The sequence below is a fragment of the Acinonyx jubatus genome, chromosome B1 (assembly GCF_027475565.1).
Source record: "Acinonyx jubatus isolate Ajub_Pintada_27869175 chromosome B1, VMU_Ajub_asm_v1.0, whole genome shotgun sequence".
NCBI lineage: Eukaryota > Metazoa > Chordata > Mammalia > Carnivora > Felidae > Acinonyx > Acinonyx jubatus.
In genome coordinates this window covers 201525388-201543639 of record NC_069382.1, presented here as the reverse complement: position 1 = coordinate 201543639, position 18252 = coordinate 201525388, and the positions used below count along the sequence as shown (strand labels likewise).

The 18252-nt window shown below is 61.6% G+C and overlaps 3 protein-coding genes across 7 annotated transcripts; 1 reads left to right on the top strand and 2 right to left on the bottom strand.

Annotated features, from left to right (window-relative positions):
- Positions 1 to 371: 371 nt before the first annotated feature.
- ATP5ME (ATP synthase membrane subunit e) lies at positions 372 to 1992 on the bottom strand. Its single transcript, XM_027061183.2, has 4 exons — positions 1858 to 1992; positions 1584 to 1638; positions 936 to 1034; positions 372 to 456 (listed from the first exon to the last, which is right to left on the bottom strand). Exons 1-4 carry the CDS (start codon positions 1891 to 1893, stop codon positions 431 to 433), a joined length of 216 nt encoding a protein of 71 aa, XP_026916984.1. The 5' UTR covers positions 1894 to 1992; the 3' UTR covers positions 372 to 430.
- SLC49A3 (solute carrier family 49 member 3) lies at positions 372 to 17847 on the bottom strand. Of its 5 annotated transcripts, XM_027061427.2 has the most exons (12): positions 17349 to 17483; positions 14168 to 14326; positions 13770 to 13983; positions 13532 to 13608; positions 12397 to 12534; positions 12143 to 12259; positions 11248 to 11400; positions 10849 to 11006; positions 10513 to 10622; positions 1858 to 9960; positions 936 to 1034; positions 372 to 456 (listed from the first exon to the last, which is right to left on the bottom strand). In XM_027061427.2, exons 1-10 carry the CDS (start codon positions 17481 to 17483, stop codon positions 9788 to 9790), a joined length of 1434 nt encoding a protein of 477 aa, XP_026917228.1. In that variant the 3' UTR covers positions 372 to 456; positions 936 to 1034; positions 1858 to 9787. The 5 variants fall into 5 exon arrangements, with proteins under 5 accessions (XP_026917228.1, XP_026917058.1, XP_026917285.1 ...); XM_027061257.2 differs by lacking the exon at positions 13770 to 13983 and having other exon boundaries at positions 17349 to 17847; XM_027061484.2 differs by lacking the exons at positions 13770 to 13983; positions 14168 to 14326 and having other exon boundaries at positions 17349 to 17847.
- MYL5 (myosin light chain 5) lies at positions 1990 to 8875 on the top strand. Its single transcript, XM_053216185.1, has 11 exons — positions 1990 to 2041; positions 2344 to 2445; positions 4453 to 4509; positions 4771 to 5023; positions 5777 to 5831; positions 6006 to 6113; positions 6302 to 6377; positions 7166 to 7270; positions 7741 to 7819; positions 8438 to 8486; positions 8774 to 8875. Exons 1-11 carry the CDS (start codon positions 1990 to 1992, stop codon positions 8873 to 8875), a joined length of 1038 nt encoding a protein of 345 aa, XP_053072160.1.
- Positions 17848 to 18252: the final 405 nt, after the last annotated feature.

The following is an 18252-nucleotide window of genomic DNA, read 5'->3' as shown; positions in this document are numbered from 1 at the left end:
CGGGTCCCCGGGCGGCCACATGCCCTCCTGTGGGTCGAGGAGAGGATTCACAACAGGGGGATAGAGATCCAGGTCCCATCCCGACACTTGCACGGCCCACCCAACGGGTGGCCTAGGGCTTAGCAAAGACCAAGCAGCACTCACAGCACCCAAGCTGGCTGTGTCGCTACTATAAACTGCTCCCTTTGGGCCACCCCCCCCCCCCCAGATGCCCAAGAGAAGTGGAGGAGTTTCACAGGCTCATTTGTGCACCGCATCCTGAGTCTGTGATGGCTAGTCAGTTCTTCTGAATTCCCCCTCCCCATCCCCACTCCCACTGCACATAAACCAAGCCCAAGTCCAGAAATGAGACAAGCGGGGACAGTCCAGGAGAGCATCACATAACAAGAAAGAAAAGTTTATTCATCCACACTGTTCCAGGGAGGCAGGCTCATTTTAGTATGCTGTCATCTTGGGCTGAAAGGTTCAAAAGAAAACATACGTGTTATTACAGCCTCAGGCGATCCCAACAGACCATCTCAGCTCAACATCATCCAGTATCTAGTTACGGTGCAGCCCGACTACGCTCTGCTTAAAGCGTCGTCCTTGGTCTTCCTTGTGCCCGCATGTTCTCACTGGAACCTGCCAGAGCAGTCAGTGGGACGGGTGTGCCTGGTTCCGGTCCTGTGGGCCCCTCTCAGGTGGCACCACCAGGTCACATTCCCAGACAACTAACCTCTAAGGCCCAGGGACCTGAGCCTCACCAAAGGCAAGGTGTCATCATGTCCCCACACCCACGCCTCTGCTCCCCCCCCCACACACACCCCCAGGACCCACTGGGCCGGTGCTGGATGAAGAGAGGGGGCTTCTCCCTCCGCAGTGGGGCCCCGCGAAGCAGCACTGTGTGTCTAAAATCCGGCGGAGGGCAAATCTGTACGATGCAGTAATTCGAGTACCTTCTGCCAGCTCTCTCTCAATCCGTTTCCGTTCATCCTGCTGCTTCTTCTCCTCAGCGGCGAGCCTCCTTTCCTCTTCCGCCCGGGGTTTCAGGTAGCCTGTTTGAGGCAAACGGGAAGGTGGGGACACACTTGAACTTCCTCACTGAAACGCTGCCTAGCGGGGCTTCAGTCTCTTCAGGTGCACTGGGAATGCCGATGCCCCGGCTTCCCACCCTTTACTTCGATGTAGAAGGCCTGCCGCTGCCGCTGCCGCTCCCGCTCCGCAGAGAGCCCAACCCAGAGGGCAGCTGCAGGGTCCCCGCTGCCACCCGGCTCGTACTTCGTCCAGTCCTTTAGGTCGCCAGAGGCCGCCCCGCGTCAGACCGCAGCACTCCTCCCACACCCACCTGGCACCACGTGCCAACTGGAACTCACCGTTTTTCTGTTCCCCGGGGGCTGCCCTGCATCAGGATGCACTTGGGGTCCTGACCGCCTGAGCCAGTCCCAAATCAACCCACACACCTGCCGCGTCCGCTCGGGTTTCTGGCGCCTCCCACTCTGCCCCCCTTCTCGCCCTTCGCCCTTCGCTGGGTTTAGCAGACGGCCCTGGGGAGCCCCAACAGGCTTTGAGAAGCCCCAGCGCCGCGGCCGCCCGCGGTCACTCACTGTAGCGCTTGGCTCCGTAGGCCACGCCGAGGAACAGGGCGGAGTAGCGGCCGAGCTGCGGGGAAAGGGCCGTCAGAGGCGGGGTCAGGGTCCGGTGGGGGTCCCAGCCCGCGGCGGGGTCGGAAGCGCAGGGCGGGGATCGGGGGAGCGCGGGGAGGGGGGAGGGGGGAGGGCAGGTCGCACCCGCGGGGCGCGGGTCCAGGGTTCCCTGAGGTCGCGCACGCGGAGCCCACACGGAGCCGAGCACGCGGCGACGGCCGCAAAGCCTAGTCACCTTGATGAGCGGAGAGACCTGCACCGGCGGCACCATCTTGTCGGTAACCTTCACGCCGGAAGCACAATCAGAGGAGGACGCCGCAAGGGCTCGGAGAGCCGCGGAGACGTAAAAGCGTACCAGGGCGAGCGCATGCGCCGTTGGCGACGAGCAAGGGCACCGCTGCGCCCCCCGGTGGGCGGAGGTGGAACGGCGTGCGCCCGCTCGGGGCGGGGAAGTCACCGGGCGCGCTGTTCGCGACCAGCTGCGCGTGCGCGAGTGCCGAGCAAGCGGGTTCTGGCTGGGCGGCGCGGGTGATTTTGTCCTGGGTGTGAGGCACTGGCCTCCCGCCACGTCTCCTGCAGCCCCGGACGCTGTCAGGCCGGGTTGAGCAGCAATCGAGCCCGCCCATTATATGTCCAAATATTTGAAAACTACAAGTCAAAGTCACAAAGTGTAAAATAGATTGCACCGTATCCTCCTGCTTTGCCAGGGCTCTCCCGTCAGGGCCTGGAAAGTCGGGGAAGGAGCCCACCACCACCCACGCCGGGCGGCTGGAGTGCGGCCTGCAGCCCCGCCCAGGCCTGTCCATGTCCGTGGCCGTCCCAGGTCAGCCTCAAGGACCGACTGGGAGGGGGCCTTGGCCGGGAAAGGGGTTTGAGGTTTTGGGCGGGGAATACCGGGTCTAGGTACTAAGTGTGACCTGAGCGCTGGCCCCCTGGTCCCCAGGCTCCTCGCGCACTTGGGGGGGGGAGGGCGGGGGCTGTGGCCAGACCCTCTGCACTTAGGCCTCGCTGATTATGGTGGCCTCAGAGCCCCCTGCTGGGACGGCACTGCCTTGGGAGCCCCTTCCAGCCACCCCCCGCCCCCAGTCTCAGTCCCCAGTCCCCTGGCAGAGCAGAGCAGAGCAGGAGCTTCTCCGGCACAGGGGGCTGGGGCCTTCCTGGGAGCTAGCAGACCTGCTCCCTGACTGCTGCCCTCCAGACCCTGCAGTTCGAAGCTCCAAGGTCCACCTCAGTCAGGGCCCCTGGGTCCACAGAGACCCCAGATGGGCCCTCATTCTCCCACTTCTGCCGCTTAAGTGGGACGGGTAGGGGGTAAACCTGCCAGTTACTCTGTCCCCCTCAGAGTAGCCGGTTTCCCCCACTTCTGTGGTTAGTCCTGGTGAAGACGTGACAGGTCAGCTGCAGCTGTGCAGAGACTGCCCAAAGATGGGGCAGTGTTGACCAGCCAGCCAGCCTCCCAACAGTGCTGGCTGTGCGGATACATGGTTCCCAAGGCAATCAGGTGGGGGTGGGCTGACAGGAGGACCACTCACCCCCTTGGGCCCTGCACGGATCCAGGCAGAAGCTCCCTGAGAACCAGAGTTTGGGGCTCACTAGGGCCCCCAATACGACGGAGGGAGCCCACTTTTCCCTACTCTTCCATACCCTTCTGTTTCCAAAGACAGCTTAACTATAAATCTAAAGAGAATGGAATGCAGAGGCTAAAACTCCAGGGCACAAAGCAGGTGCTCAGTAAATCTGCATGGAGGGAGGCCCTTCTGGCTCGGCAGCTTGCTCTGGAGTCCTGGCTCTGGGACTCCAGCCGAGAAATTGGAAAATCACCTGCGCTGTTTCCTGGGATGGCGGTGGGAATAAGGAGGCCCATCCTACAGGGTCACCAGGCTCTTCTCTAAGGACTCTGAGACCTCTGCCTGATGCCTCCACTGGTGCTTCTGCCTGGCCTGGGGTGTGGGGAGGGCCTTCCCAAGCCCCCTCATTGCTCCCTGAGGAGACTGTACGCACATGTTGACCCCACAAGGCACAAAATAACCCTCTTTCACCAACATGCCATGCGGCAATCCAGAGTGCACACCCTTACCCCCTTGAGCAGCTAGGCAGATGACCTCGGGTGATGAGTGTGTTTTCCCTTCCCTGGATTTTAAAATAAACAGGACTCCTCAGCAACTCCTGCTTCCAGAATCAAAAATAAATGTCTCTTGGGCTGAAGATGAGGCCAGAGTGCTGGTAGGGAGCACATACCAGTAGCTTCCAGTGGGGCGGGGGAGACGGGGAGGGGACCAGTGGAGGGCACACACAGGCACACGTGCCCTATGTACATGGCTGCCCAGGGAAGACCCCTAAAGCTGAGGGAGACTTCCTTTGGCCCAGGGCCCTTCCTGAAGGCTGAGGGGGCTCCCACCTGGCTCAGAACACTGGGACCGCCTGCTGATGCCCCTGCACCTGTCAGGGCCAGCTGTCCATGTTGAATCCCGATATTCTCCCAGGAGCCAGACTCCATGGCTATCTTTAGTGCTACCAGCCCAGGAAGCCTCCCCAGGGTCCCTGCCAGTGTCTTCTGGCCTTCCTCACATCAGGGGCTTCTGAGCACAGATCCTACATGCCTTCCCTTCTCGTTGCAGTGGTCCCCACTCCTGCAGCCCTGCTAGGGTCTCCCCAGGCATCACGGTCAGACCCTGCCCAGCTGAGAGTGCAGCCCTGCCTGGGTCTCCCACATTAGTGACAGGTTGTCCCTCTGGGAGTCCTCCAGGCAGAACCCCAGGAAGCCCCCAAGTCCCCCCAGGCATGTCACGCCTCCCTAGGTTCTGCGCAGTGTCTGTTGTCTCATACTTAGTGGAGACCAACAGTGAGCTGCCCCTGGGATCGCCTCAGGGGTGTCACGTGATGGAAGGTATGTGCCCCAAGGGGCACGACCCCTGCTACAGTGGCACTCACATGTGATGTGGTTCCCAGACGCACCTGCAGACTGGCTGCAGCTGATGCTTCCCTACCAGGTGCAGGCACAGGGGCTCTGAGGGCTCGTTCCCCAGGTATGGAACTGCAGAATCCTGCCTGCCCACTTCATTCGGCCACCAAGCGCCCTCCTCCTGCTCAGCCTACAGACCCCACCCCCGTCCTTTCCCACCCCTGACCTTCACTCCCCTCAACCCAGGACCAGGACATCCAGCCCCTGATTCTGTGGTGACCTTGGTACCTGGCACCATTCACAGGCACCTGTGTGCCCTCCCCAGCTTCTGCCTGCTGGGCCCTGATGTAGGGGGGAAACTTGCCCGAGTAATGGCCCAGGGCCCAGCCCATGTGGATGGCCCTTCATCCCAGAAATGCTATCCCCACGGTGTTCCAGGCAAGGAGTTCCCTGCCATGGGGACGGGGCCCTGGGACTTATCTGCCACCGAGGCAGATAGGTGAGGGTGCACACAGCATGCTCGAGGAGTGCATGGTGACCAGCCCCCAAGGCCACTCACAGTAACTTTGTGCAAATCTGGGAAAGGTGCTCCTTCCTCTAGTTCCCATAGCTCCCGGGTCTTTGGTCCACATGTAGGTGGCCCTGGAGATGTACAGAAAACAGGAGAACAAAAGCTCTGGGTGAGGGGCAGTGGGGAGGTGCCTGGAAACCTGGGGGCCCTGCTGGGCAGGGCAGGATGGGCATCTGAGTCACCCGCCAGCTGCCAAAGCTCACTCCGCAGTTGTCCAGTCCCCAGGGTAGCCCTGCGCCTGCCCTTGTAGGGAGCGGCAGCCGGAGCCCGAAGTGTCCTGGGGGACTGGGTAGGAGCTTAAGACAGGCGACCTAGGCAGGGAGGGCACAGACCATCGCATCAGGCAGACCTAGGCATGGTGAGTGTGGCCCGCAGGCCACTGGGGCAGGAGCGAGTGTGAGTGCGTGTGTGTTTATGCACAGTGTGCGATTGTGACTATGTACACTTGCGTCACCTACACAAGCGTGTGGTGTGTGTGTGTGTGTGTGTGCACACAAGTCGAGTCTGTTTACATGTGTGAGGGTGTGTGCAGTGGGGAGGAAATCTGTGCTCCGTGGCCGTCTCCATGCAGGTCTGGGGCTGAGAGACGAGGGCCCTGGCCTTCACCCTGGCACGGTCCCGAGAACAGCCCCACCCACTTGCTGGCCACCTGCACAACCCATCCGCTCCTTGGGTATTCAGGCCCAGCTGGTTCCTCCTGGCTGGATGGCAGGGCAAAGCTCGAGATGAGCTGCAGGTGCTGTGCTGTCAGGGCTCCTCACACCCACACCGGGCGCCTACAGCCATCCCAGCCCAGGGACCCGGGCTTGGGGTTCCCCCGGAGCCCCTGGTGCTATAGTCCCTGCGTCCTCTGCCTTGCCTTCCAAAATGCCAGCCTGGAGGGCCCTCAGCCTTGCTGTTCTCACATTAGGCCAGCAGGAAGACCAAGAAGAAGGAAGGGGGGGGCCTTCGGGCCCAGAGAGCATCATCCAACGTCTTTTCCAACTTTGAGCAGACCCAGATCCAGGAGTTCAAGGAGGTGAGGCTTTGCTCTTGTCCCAGGTCCCCTCCACCCAGAAGCTCCTGACTCAGGGGCCCCCTGGGAATCATAAGGCAGGTGACCCAAAGACCCTATGGGAGCCTCGCTCCAGAGCCAATGAGAGTAGATGCCTGTCCTGACATGGTGTGGCTGGCCTGGCAACCTAGTGACCCTGGCTCCGGTTTCAGGCATTCACACTGATGGATCAGAACCGAGATGGCTTTATTGACAAGGAGGATCTGAAGGACACCTATGCCTCCCTGGGTATGTGCCGTGGGGCAGAACCCCGCCACACCCCACCTCAGAATGTCCTCCAGCCCTGGAGAGCCTTGCTCTACACTTGGGCCCTACAGCCTGACCTGACATCCCACGTCCCATGGGCCATGAGGAGGTGGGCCGGATCTCCCCTGGGGGAGAAATCCCTCTCTGGTTTGGCCAGGGCATCACTAGATGCCCAAGCACAGGCATCATGGATGGGGGGGGGGGGGTTGGGACCAAAGCTCCAGGGAAGGGCTAACCTCCCAGAGGGACACCACTGCATGGGGAGGCTTGCCCTCCTGCCCCCAGGCATGCTAAGGAAGCCCAGAAACAGACCCAGGAGAGAATGTGGAGCCAACTTATGCTCCTCTGAAGAGCCAAAGACTGGCCCTTTCCCCCTCAACTTCCCATCTGGGGCCATGTTCTCAGCCTGAGGCAGTCCCAGGGGAGGACAGGTAGGTTTCTTTCCTCTGGGCCCCCTTACACCGAGGTAAGATCACAGTCTCCCTGGACCCCATGCGTGGCCTCTTCCTCCTCCTCAGCAGTCCATCTCCCCGGGGCTCAGGTTTTGGGGTTGTGCCGACGTGCAGAACCTGTACCCCACCACACTTGGGCCAAGTGTCCCCCCCATCTGCTCACTGCCCTCCTTCTGGTCTCCCCAACTTGATTCTGGGGTCACCTGGAGAATGATGGAGTTGGGAGGCCAGTGGGGACAGCAGACACATCAACAACAAGAACAGCCAGGGTGAGTGTGACATTCCTACCCAGCGTCCCCGGTCTTGTATTGGCGACAGGCAAAACCAACGTCAAGGATGATGAGTTGGATGCCATGCTCAAGGAGGCCTCGGGACCCATCAACTTCACCATGTTCCTGAATATGTTTGGGGCGAAGCTGACGGGTGAGAACCATGGGGTGGGGAGCACCATGGAGCCAGGCTTCTCCCTGGCCAGGGGCAGCCTTCAGGCCAGTCTGCCAAAGCCATCTGTATTTTGTTAGCTCCCAACACTTACAAACCCAGGCATTTCACATAAAAATCCAAATTTTCCAATTTGATGAAAAGCCTAGCATTCTGGTACCCACATCTGTGGGCCACACGCCCAGCCTACCTCCCATCTGCCTACTGGCGACAGCCTCTGTCCCTCACTCGCTGAGCACTCACTCCACCTCTGGGCCTGGATAGAACTCTAGGGACCCCCAGAACAGTCCCCTCAGGGTGGGTAGAACTCCAGGGACCCCAGAACAGTCCCCTCAGGGTGGGAGCTGCAGAGTCTCCCAGGCGCTCAGGAGCTGGAGGTGGGAAGGCTCTGGGATGGCCCAGAGCAGGACTGGAGCCCTAAAAGCCCCTGGTTCAAGGCCTTTTGTGGGCAGGTACGGATGCCGAAGAGACCATCCTAAATGCCTTCAAGATGCTGGATCCTGAAGGCAAAGGCAGCATCAACAAGGACTAGTGAGTTTGGTCACAAACGCCTGGGTGTCTCCCCTGAGGGGCACCAAGCCCCCACCCCAACCTGGGCATCTCTCCTGAGGGGCGCCAAGCCCCCCCCACCCCGCCCCAGGGTCCAGGTGTTGGGCTGCCTGCCCCAAGGTCCCAAGTCCCTCAGGGTAACTGAGGGCAAAACCAGTCCTACCCACACCAAGGCTGGGGCAACCAGTAACCCAGCTGGTCATGCCACTTGTACGATCACTGGGTCTTCAACCCCCTTTGAGGGCTACATCAGCCAAGCACTGGGAGTGGGCACATTTGGTGTGCCAGGCACTCGCCTCTAATCCCTCCTCAGTCTGCTCCCTGCAGGTGGAGCCCCCCACAAGGGGTAGTGACCCCTGAGTGTCAGGAAGGACTCCCAGTGACCACTCCCCGGTGCCTAGGACTCCCCCTAGAGCCAGGCTTCCAAAAGACACCTGCACTGTGAGTGGGTGGGACTAGAGGGCGAGCGTCCCCCCCTTGAGGCATCCCACACAGAAGAGCCAAGTCACGCGCCTCCCCTGGAGCCACCCCTCCGGTTCTTCTGGTTATGGTCACTTTCTTCAGAGCAGCCTAATTTGGCTTCTCCCTCCTTGTCCTCAGCATCAAGCGGCTGTTGATGTCTCAGGCAGACAAGATGACCGCTGAAGAGGTAACGGTCCACTCCGCCCCCGCCCCACCCCCTCCCCCATGGCCCTCCGTGCAGCTCCAGTATGGCCCTCTGGGCTCCAGGGGGGATACTCCCTGGGCCTCCAGAAGCTGCACCATCAGGGTGGGCAGGACACCCAGTGGCTGGGCCCTGGTCCCACCCCTGGCTCCCCACAAGCAAAAACAACACTGGGAGCTGGCTGGAGTGAGTTGCCTGTAATTCAGCGGGCCATTTTGCTCCTTCGCCTCCTCCCTGGGCCTGACCCGCCCCCACACCACCCGGGCTTGCAGGTTGACCAGATGTTCCAGTTTGCCACCATCGATGCTGCAGGCAACCTGGACTACAAGGCACTGAGCTACGTGCTCACCCACGGGGAGGAGAAGGAGGAGTGAGGGGCATGGCCCCGTCCCCACCTGGGCTGCAGCCAGTTCAATAAACATGAACCCACAAACCTGCCTGCCAGTGTCTGCAGAGGGAGAGGAGGACGCATCACCTGGGGGTGGGACAGTCTGCAGGTGGAGAACTTCCGCCTGGGTGGGGGAAGTGTCTGCCTTGGCAGGGAGAGTGTGGGGAGGGTCCACTGTGGGTGGGAGTGTTTGCTTGGAACTAGGAGAGTCTGGAGGGGAAGGGCCTGCTGGGGTGGGAGCATCTGCCTGTGGGGTCCTCCCTCTGCTTCCCCTCCCCACCCAGCCTGCCCCCCCCCCCCCGCACTGTGCTAGCACTCATCCCAGGGCATTAGGCCACTCAGTGGTCAGCAGAGGTTGAGTAAAGCTACAGGTTAAGATCCCCCAAACACGGCCTTTCTCACAACGGTCGACTCCAGACTCGGTCATGCTAGGGGCCCCCAGGGCCCCCAATCCCTCCATGTCCCCCTCGGCTCTTGTCTCTCTTGCTAGGTCCACTCCCATACGCTGCTCCAGCACCAGCCACCCTGGGTCTGGCCTGGCCACTGGGGTGTCTGCTTGTCGCACGGCACCAGCAGTTCTTGCCACAGCCACAGGGTCCTCTCTGGGCCACCCTGCCTTGCCCCAAGTCCCCCCGGCACCTGCATGAAGCTGTCACCCTGTGACCAAAGCCTGTCTCTCCTGGCCTCCCCTTCAAGTCCCCAGAACCACTTCTTGATGCGCTAACTGCTCTCTTAGCTTCCAGATCTCGTCAGGGACCCTTGTGACATCTCTGCAAGTCCTGAGGGTTCCAGGGGCTCAGGGCTCCCAGGAACAAGAAGGCGGGGCCAGGAGAACAGCTCTAGGGATGAGTGGCCCCGAGCTTCCTAGGGCGCCAGTGCCGGAGGTCGTGTGGATGCCTCAGGGGGTGGCTGCCGGGTGGGGTTCGCGGTCCACAGTCGCAGGGGACATGTCCTCCTGGATGGAGCAGCTCACACTGGCCTCAGCCTGGAGGCGCCGGTATGGTGTGTGGAAGAAGAGAACCAGGAAGCAGCTGAAGAGGGTGCAGAGGCCAGCCATCAGCAGCATGGACACTGGGGAGACACAACCCAGCTCTGTTCTGAGGCTCGCCCAAGCAGCCAAGCTCCCCACACAGGACCCAGAGTAGCCACACGGCTGGCAGAGCCCCCGCGGACCCCACTGGCCACGACCAGAGAGTGACCTGGAAACAGATCTTGCCCAGCATCCAACGGGCCCTGAGGGCATGTTCACAGACCCAGGTGTGGTGAGATCCAAGGTCAACGGCATGGGGTCCCTGGACGTGGCCATCCTCACCCCTGTCTCTCTCTCTCTTTCCTCTCTTTGTCTCGCTCTCTCTTTCCCTGATCTCATTTTTAAACAACTCACGTGGGCTTAAAAGTTGAGCTTTCATCAGGGCCTCAGGGCTGCTCCCACCATCCTAAGCCTTGGTGGGGAAAGGTCGGCCCTGTTGCCCTCCAACTCTACCCCGCCCTAGCCCTGTGCGTGCCCTGCACGTGCCAAGGAGAGCAAAAGATGCCGAGAGGAAGGGGCCCGTGGAAGGGAGTTTCCAGGGCCGGAGGTGGGGGGGCTAGGTCCTGAGGTCCCATGCAGGCCGGGGCACTCACCCTGCCAGTCCAGTGGGCCCTGGCCATCCTGGCAGGTGGAGACAGACGGCTCCGCACGGCGCACGGTCAGGGCAGTCAGCAGGACCATGATGAGCACGCCCTCGGCCTGCCTAGACAGCCACGAGGCCTTCAGCCCTGCCCCAGGCACCGCTCACTGCTCTCAGTGCCGTTGGTCATTCTGAGGGCAGCGTGCTGTTCCGGTCAGTGTGGACCCCAGCAGCCAGCCTAGGACTGCACGCAGCTCAGAATGTGCAGGTGACCCACTGTGTAGCCTGGAGTGGGGTGAGGGGAGGGTCTCTGGGGTCCCAGGGAGGTGGCAGAGGGACCGACACTCACCCCAGCACGAAGATCAGGCCCGCAGCCGCACCCTCACCCACAGGGAAGGAGCACTCAATGGCCAGCTCCATGGCAATGGGTGCCACCGCGAAACCAAAGAGGCCAAGCAGTGAGCAGATGGCAGCCAGCGCGAGGGTCTGTCCCTGCAGCTGAGACACCTAGGGGGCAGTGAGCCACACAGAGGGATGGGACACCCAGACCCAGCCAGGCCCTGTACCAGCACCCTGTCTGAGCTGAGCAGGGGACAGGGTCAGGGGACCGGGGAGCCCATCCCACCCAGGGACCACTCCAGTGGGCAGAAGGTTGAAATTTCTGCTTTGACCCAGTTGCCAGCTGTCCTGCCCCAGAGCACCCCACTCCCACCACTGTAGGGTAGTCTTGGTTTGAGGGGACTCTCACCAGAGCAAAGGCCACACAGACCACAGAGGTCAGACAGAAGCCAATCTTGACAGCTTCGGTGAAGAGCTTGGTCCGGTCCACATACAGGCTGAGAACCAGGGCCCCCAGGACCCCAAACACAATGAAGAGAGCCCCGCAAAGGCCTATAAATTCCTGGAGGGGAAGAGGGGGTGGGGGGCACCCCATCATTGGGGCACAGTGACACCGGGGCCCCAGGAGGAGGCACTCACCTTCAAGACACACACCATCACCAAGAGGCCCATGGCAGGGTGACAGGGAAGGCTCAGCTGTAGGATCAGCTATGAGCGAGGGGTAGTATGTCCTCCACTGGAGGCGCCGCTTTCCTGTGTCGCCATGCCCCCGGAACTCAACAGTTGCTAAAGGCAAGGGCCTGGTTGCTGTAGACACCCTTCAGTGCCCACGGGCCCCTCATGAGTTGGGAACATGCCAGGCCTGAATCCCACACCCAGGGCTGATGCCAGACGGGGGAGGGCTTGGCCAGAGATGCTATGAGCAGAGCAAGGCCTTTCCAATCTCCAAATATCAGAAGAGGACCCTTCGGCCCTTCAGGGTTGAAGCCATCCTGGGTGGGACACTGGGAAAGATAGCGGAAAGCACACACAAAATCCCAGGCCACTTGGGCACCGCCACCATCCCCTCCTCAGGGCCACCACTCATCCTCAGACTGTATTTGGCACCTGACACAACTTTTCACACATGGCATCTCAATACCACCCACAACAGGAGGTTACCCTGTCTAGGTGTGGAAATGCAGCACTGGGGAGGTCCTGGGCCACCTGACAGAGGCAGAGGCAGACGGCCTTCAGGGTGACAGTAATGGCCCCCAAGCCCCACCCTTGAGCAGGAGAAAGGGCCAGGGTGGGGCAGCACTCACGTTGGAGTAGCCCCTCACACAAAGGACCTGCTCCAGGAGGGCCGAGAAGCTGGAGAAGATGCCGATGCCGCCCCCGAAACACACGGCCAGGACGACATAGGCTCTGTTACACAAGAGCTGGGGGAGAAGGCGCCGCTCAGCACAGGAGCTCCCGCAGGACATGCAGAGGCTCCGACAGGGCCTGTCCTGACCCCCTTCCCTCCTCAGCTCCTCCCCACCCCGATGACCCCAGCCCGGGATCCCACGGCACCGACCAGCTTCAGCCCATCCAGGAACTTCTCTGAGATGGAGTGGATGGCCCTGGCGGAGGGTGGGGTGGGGGGCACACTCTCCAAGAGGCAGGCGGTGGCCAGCAGGCAGGTGATGCCGGCAGGGATGATATAGATGCCCAGCTGGGGAGAGGGTGCACGTGAGTGTGCGTGCGTGTGCAAGTGTGTCTGTGAGCACACGAGTATATGTGCGTGCGCAGGCCCTCGCAAACACGTGCACATGCACACGAGGGCTTCACGTCCGCCGCTCTGGGCACCAGGTGGCACACGGCCCCCCTTGCTAGCCACCCCCACCGGCCATCCCTAGGCAGACAAAGGCAAGCCGGGGGGTCTGCTCGACTTTGCTTCATCCGGAGCCCTGGCTTTCGAAACGTCACCCAGAGATGACTTCCTCGGTGACAACCTTAGCCCCAGACTCACCCATCCGCCTGCCAACTGAACCTTCCTTCCTGCCTTTGTGAATGACCCCAACACTTACCTGGCTGCACAGCTGGAAGCCCCTCGCCTCTCCCAACCTGGCCTGAGCTCCCCCCCCCCCGCCCCACCCAACCGAAGTCCCAACGCCCCGCCTGGACGCTGCAACCGCGTCTTTGGCTCCCCGAGTCTTTGGGCCAGGTTGAATCGCTCTCCCCCTAGACACCCCCGGGGTTTCCATCACATCAATGGCAACCACCTACCACCTGGCTGACCCTTCCCTCCACGGCAGACACGCTGGCCTCTGGCTGCAACCCCTACCCCTCAACCTCACATCCACCTCAGGGCCTTTGTTGGTCCCTCGTCTCCCTCTCCGGCCTGCCCCATAAACACTGCCTCCTGCTCCAGCCAGCCCCTCAGCTCACCAAAGGCCTCTCCCCACCAAGGAAACCAACATCCTGGTCCCTAGAGCTGTGTCTGACGAGGTGCCTAGGACTCGCACATGTGGAGAAATCCCGCGTGCACCAGGGCCACTTGCTGGTGTGGCCACAGGGAGGGGCAGGTGCATACTCACACTGGCTCATGCACACATTCCACACAAACACTCACGTACACACGTGTGTGCACATGCGAGCCCATCATGCCCACACACACACACCGCACACAAAGGCACACGCGTGTGCCTGTACCTCATGAGCTCCCTCACCATCATGGGGATGTCCTCCTCCTTCTTCACCAGGGCAGGTGACAGCAGGTTGGCCACCAGGATGCCCAGGGGGTTTGCTGGATGGACAGATGGAGACACATGTCAGCTCAGCCGTGGCCAGTCCTGGTCCTCAGCCCACAGGCAGAGCCCTTTGCTCTCTGAGAGCTGGGAGCACAGAGGTGGCAGGACCCTCTCACTAAGCCGCGGGAAACCATCAGCCTCACCCCCCACCACTCACACATGGTGCCAATCATGTTGGCCGTGACTCGCTGGTGCTCGGGGAACCACAAGGCAGCCAGCTTGGCCGGAGAGAAGACGACCAGGGTCTGGGCCAGGGCACAGAGGCTCTGCCCACCCATGAGGAAGGCAAATGGGTCCTGGATCCCGCCGACCATGAAGGGCAAGGTTCGGAACACACTCCCGGCAAAGTTCAGCCATGCGCACACGATGGTCTGCAGGGATGGGGTTGGAGCGCTGCCTGGCCAGCCTGGACTCCCGGCCCAGCACCCTGCCCTCCGCCCTGCCACCCCAGTGGCTCTGCCTGGAGATCCCCAGAGAGGAAGCAATGGCTCTCGAGCCCTCACTCGAGGACCCTGCCCCATTCAAGAGCTGACCCTCACGTGGGGTCTGACTCACTGCCCAGCGGAGCCCAACAGAATCCAGAACCCAGATGGCCACCACGCCGGACGGGATGGACGCCATGAGGTAGACTCGCGAAAGCCAGTTGATCTGCTCGGTGGAGAGGAGGAAGTGGTGGGCAATCATGTCGGCCACGGGTGCGAAGCTGAGCCACAGCTGTGGACACACGCTGGCGTCAGCCCATGGGGCAGGTGCCACGGACACCATAGCCACCCACTGTCCCAGGCTCAGCCAGCCAGTCTGAGGGAGAGAAAGTGCCTGGCGATCCCGTAAGGGCCAGTGTCTTCATCCAGTCACCTCCAAGGGAGTGCACCAGGTTGGGGGGGGGGGTGGTCAGACAGTGTGCCTGGGATGCAGAATAGCACCATCCTGCAGGTACGGTCCGGTGGGGGAGACAGAGGCTGAAGATCCGGCCAGAGCCTGCAGGATCGTAAGCCCTACCAAGACTGACCCTCTAAGGAGAAAGCCCAGAGGGCTGCCAGTGAGAGGCAGATGTCTGAAGGGGGAAGGGGAGCTCTACACAGTGCATGGGCATGAAGAGGCCTAGACCAGGTACTGGACAGCACTGGAGCCTGGCAGGGTAGAAGAGGGGGTCTGGATCCTGGCATCCCAGTCGCACAGATGTATAGATGGCCCAGACTGGCTGGGCAGAGGAGCGCATCTGGGGGGACACTCGGTGCCTGTGGTGAATACCCAGATGGATAAGGGTAGGAGGCTGGGTGGGCCTGCAGCCATTGAAGGGATGTTTCCACGGGAGGGCGGGGGAGGGGGGGCAGAAAGGGGCCCAAAAGGTATCTCTAGCTTGTCTGCAAACTCAGTGATTGAGTCCCAGGTGGAAACACCTGGATTATGCGCTGGCCCTGCCCAAAGCCAGCCCCACCTGTCCTACAGGAGACCCAGGTGTTTGGGACGTGAGGCCCTCCCTGACAGGTGACATTTCCCAGCTGTAGGTGCTGTCAAGTGCTGGGACTCAACTCCACAGACCTTCGGCCAGCAGACCTAAGGCAAGACCTTAAGCTCGACTGGGTCAGTGGGGAAGACCACTGACCTTCCTGGCTGAGCTGAGACCCCTGCACGGGTGAGGCAAGAGGGGAGGAGGGGCTCTCCAAGGATTACCGCAGGTGGGAGAGGGGAGATGCGCCAGGGATGGACCAAAGACAAGGGCAGCACAATTCAAAGTGCACAATCACTGCAAATCTGAGAGACCCAGAAATGCAGGGGCTGGCCCCAGACCACACCCTCCGTGGTGAGGCCAGTGAGATCCAGGCTTGCTGACCCAAACAGACATTGACCACAAAGTCTCACATGACAGAGAACTTGGGCAACAGCTGCCTTTTCTTCCTTTTCCACCCCCTTTTTTAGGACAAAACAGAGGACAGATCTTCCAGGTTCAGAAAAAGACCTGTTCCTGCCCAACTGATCCAGCAAAGACAAACCGCGGGGTCTGTGCTCCAAACCCGCCCTGCTGAGCCGAGCCCATTCCTTGCTCCTCCCCAAAGCTTGTGGCTGGCAGGGCAGAGACAGGTCTAAACTGTGCAAGGCAACATGGGGACAACAGTTTATCTCCACTGCATACAAGAATTCCCTTCAGGCCACTCCAGCCCTGCCGGGTGCCTCCTTGTATCCCTTGAGTGTGCTGACAGATGCCCCACGTGCTGGCTCTTGCCCAGACCACGAGGCTGTCTCCTTGGGTCACTCTGAGGCCACCCAGACCTCACTCCAGACACTGTTCCACCTGCCTCTGACACTGCCCTCTCAGAACCATAGAGCTGTGATCACCTGGCTGCAGACAAGTCCACGAGGGGACATGGCTGGGGTTAGCCTCATGGTCGGTGTTTATCGTGGTGACCAGAGCAGGGACCGTAATTCCCGATGAGAGTCCTGCTTGCTCCATAACGATTTGTGGACCAAAGGAGATTGTGGACCAAAGGAGAGTGCAGCAGGATACTGCCTCAGTGTCCAAGGGACTTCTCGAGGCCATTCATGATACCCGTCCCCTCTCAGAGTCATCAGAGCAGTTCTAGGGGCTGTGTCCTCAGACCGCTGGGCCCAAAGCCAGCTCCGGCTTCCTAGCAGCTAGAAGCACCTGGCCGACAAGCCACTGTGCAGAGTCCCATAGAGAAAAGAGGTTTCCAGAGTCACAGCAGACTTCAGTCCAGGCCATGGATGCCACCTGGTCCCAGCACAGGGCTGGCTCTCCACACGCAGTCAGCAAGGAAAAGAGGCAAAAGGCCCTGATCAGTTTGGAATAACATCCAAGAGTGGTTGGACACCTCCCTGAGGTGTCTGCCCACACTCAGTTCACCCCCACTGAGCCCGCTGTACGTGACGGGCTAGGGAAAGAGGGGCCCAAACCTCTGCACAGAACAGCTGAGGGCTCAGGGGTGGGCTGGAAAGAAGCAGGTTGGGGAGCTGAGCCCCTGTAAGTGGTAGACCCTGTTCTCACTGCTCAACCGGTCTCCAGTCTCTGCTCTGTGTGGGTTTCCAGGGCAGGGTCACTGCCAGCAGTGGGAACCATTCTAGAACAGGTAACGGGTCACTGGGGACCCCAGCTGGGGAACTGTGGAGAGGCTGTGCACACAGGTAAGGAAGGCCCCCTGTGAGGGTCCCGCATACTGACTCAGAAACGCAGTGAAGGCTCCAGGGCACAGGTAAGCAAGGCGGCTGAGCCCTGCCTGCCTTGCAGACTGGGGTGGGGAGTTTGGAGAGGGAGGGCAAGAGCCAGATCATGAAGGCCTATAGCCAGACGTTGGGTGTTCCGGAGGAAGACCCCTCTCCAGCTATGACAGTGACCCCCACCTCCTCCTGAGGAATGGAGAGAGACTCTTTCGAAACCACCACAGGTCACAGGACCCAGGCTGGGCCGCCTGGAGGACAGATGCCAGCTTTACTGCCTGTGCAGCCACAGCGGGGAGAAGGGCCTCTGGTCCCACGGCCGCGCGCTGAGGTCGCCGGCGCCCCCACTCCCAGCGGTCCCATAGTGCACACCGACCCCGTCCTGGGTGCAGCGGGACACTGGAAGGTGCGAAGCTCGCCGACTCAGGCGGGGTCCCAGCTCGGGCCGCCCGCCCCCGCCCGGAGGCAACCCCAGGCCCCCATACCGGGGCATTGGAGACAGAGGCGACCCCAGACCCCCGCACCGGGGCATTGGAGACGGAGGCGGCCCCAGACCCCCTACCGTGGCGTTGGAGAAGCTGAGAAGGCTGAGCACCAGCAGAAAGACCCAGCGACGCGCGTAGACGCGGTAGTCCCACAGCGCGCCCAGGGCCTGGGTCGCGTCGGCCCCCGGCCGGTCCCCCGCGGGCAGGACCATCGCCCGCCGCTCCCGCCGCGCGGGTTGAGGAACGCGGCGCCCGGGCCAGGACCGCCCCGGAAGGTGGTGCCAGGCGCGCGGGGCGGGGCGGGACGGGGCGCTCGGGGTCAGTCCCCGCCCCGAGGGACGGCGGTCGCTGCTCCGCCCAGGGGGAAAGATACCGGTCATGAAGTTGGACCCAGCTCCGTTGGCCAGGATGGAAGTCTCTGCCACAAAAACAGGGACGAAGTCCCCTCGCCGGGGCGAAGGAGGTCACGGCCTCTGTGTGGTCGCAAGGCGGACACGCCCACGCGGGTGGGTACAGGAGAGGGCACCCATGAAGTAACTCTGCCCGGCACGAGGTCCGCATTTCCTGAAAGGGGTTGTGGAAGGGTCCCCTACACTTCCCCCCACCCCAATTGCTGCCGTCCAAACAAGTCACCAGGAGCGGCAGGAGGCCAGCGTGGAAGAGGAGGCTGGGGTCAGTTTGCCAAGAGCCTCGAATCCAGACGAGGCATTAGATTGGGCCCTTGTTGGGAGCAGGAACCAGGGGACTGGGCAGAGTTGGCGCTGCTCAGGAGGAAGGCAGGGTCCAAGGCTAGCCTGGCCTGCCCAGGGAAAGGGCCTGGGGACCTGGGGGCACTCAGCCTCCCCCATCCAGTTATTGTCTGCAGTTTGCAACTGAGGAAACAGCTGGGGCAGAGTGGGGCGAGAACCGTGAGCTGCAAGGCAGAGAGGAGGGGTGTCTGCTGTCTCTCCCACAGAACACGCTTGTGGTGGGCCAGCCTCC

What these genes read in the sequence shown, in the direction of transcription:
- ATP5ME (XM_027061183.2), bottom strand. Translation starts at nt 1,893, where the DNA reads ATGGTGCCGCCGGTGCAGGTCTCTCCGCTCATCAAG. An exon ending in CTACGGAGCCAAGCGCTACA is followed by an intron (nt 1,035 to 1,583) that starts GTGAGTGACCGC and finishes TGCCTCAAACAG; the next exon opens with GCTACCTGAAACCCCGGGCG. An exon ending in TGAGAGAGAGCTGGCAGAAG is followed by an intron (nt 457 to 935) that starts GTACTCGAATTA and finishes TGAACCTTTCAG; the next exon opens with CCCAAGATGACAGCATACTA.
- SLC49A3 (XM_027061257.2), bottom strand. Translation starts at nt 17,832, where the DNA reads ATGCGGACCTCGTGCCGGGCAGAGTTACTTCATGGGTGCCCTCTCCTG. An exon ending in TCAGCTTCTCCAACGCCACG is followed by an intron (nt 14,327 to 17,348) that starts GTAGGGGGTCTG and finishes GTGTGTCCACAG; the next exon opens with CTGTGGCTCAGCTTCGCACC. An exon ending in TCTGTGTGGCCTTTGCTCTG is followed by an intron (nt 11,007 to 11,247) that starts GTGAGAGTCCCC and finishes ACTGCCCCCTAG; the next exon opens with GTGTCTCAGCTGCAGGGACA.
- MYL5 (XM_053216185.1), top strand. Translation starts at nt 1,990, where the DNA reads ATGCGCCGTTGGCGACGAGCAAGGGCACCGCTGCGCCCCCCGGTGGGC. An exon ending in AAGCTCGAGATGAGCTGCAG is followed by an intron (nt 5,832 to 6,005) that starts GTGCTGTGCTGT and finishes TTCTCACATTAG; the next exon opens with GCCAGCAGGAAGACCAAGAA. An exon ending in GTTTGGGGCGAAGCTGACGG is followed by an intron (nt 7,271 to 7,740) that starts GTGAGAACCATG and finishes TTTTGTGGGCAG; the next exon opens with GTACGGATGCCGAAGAGACC.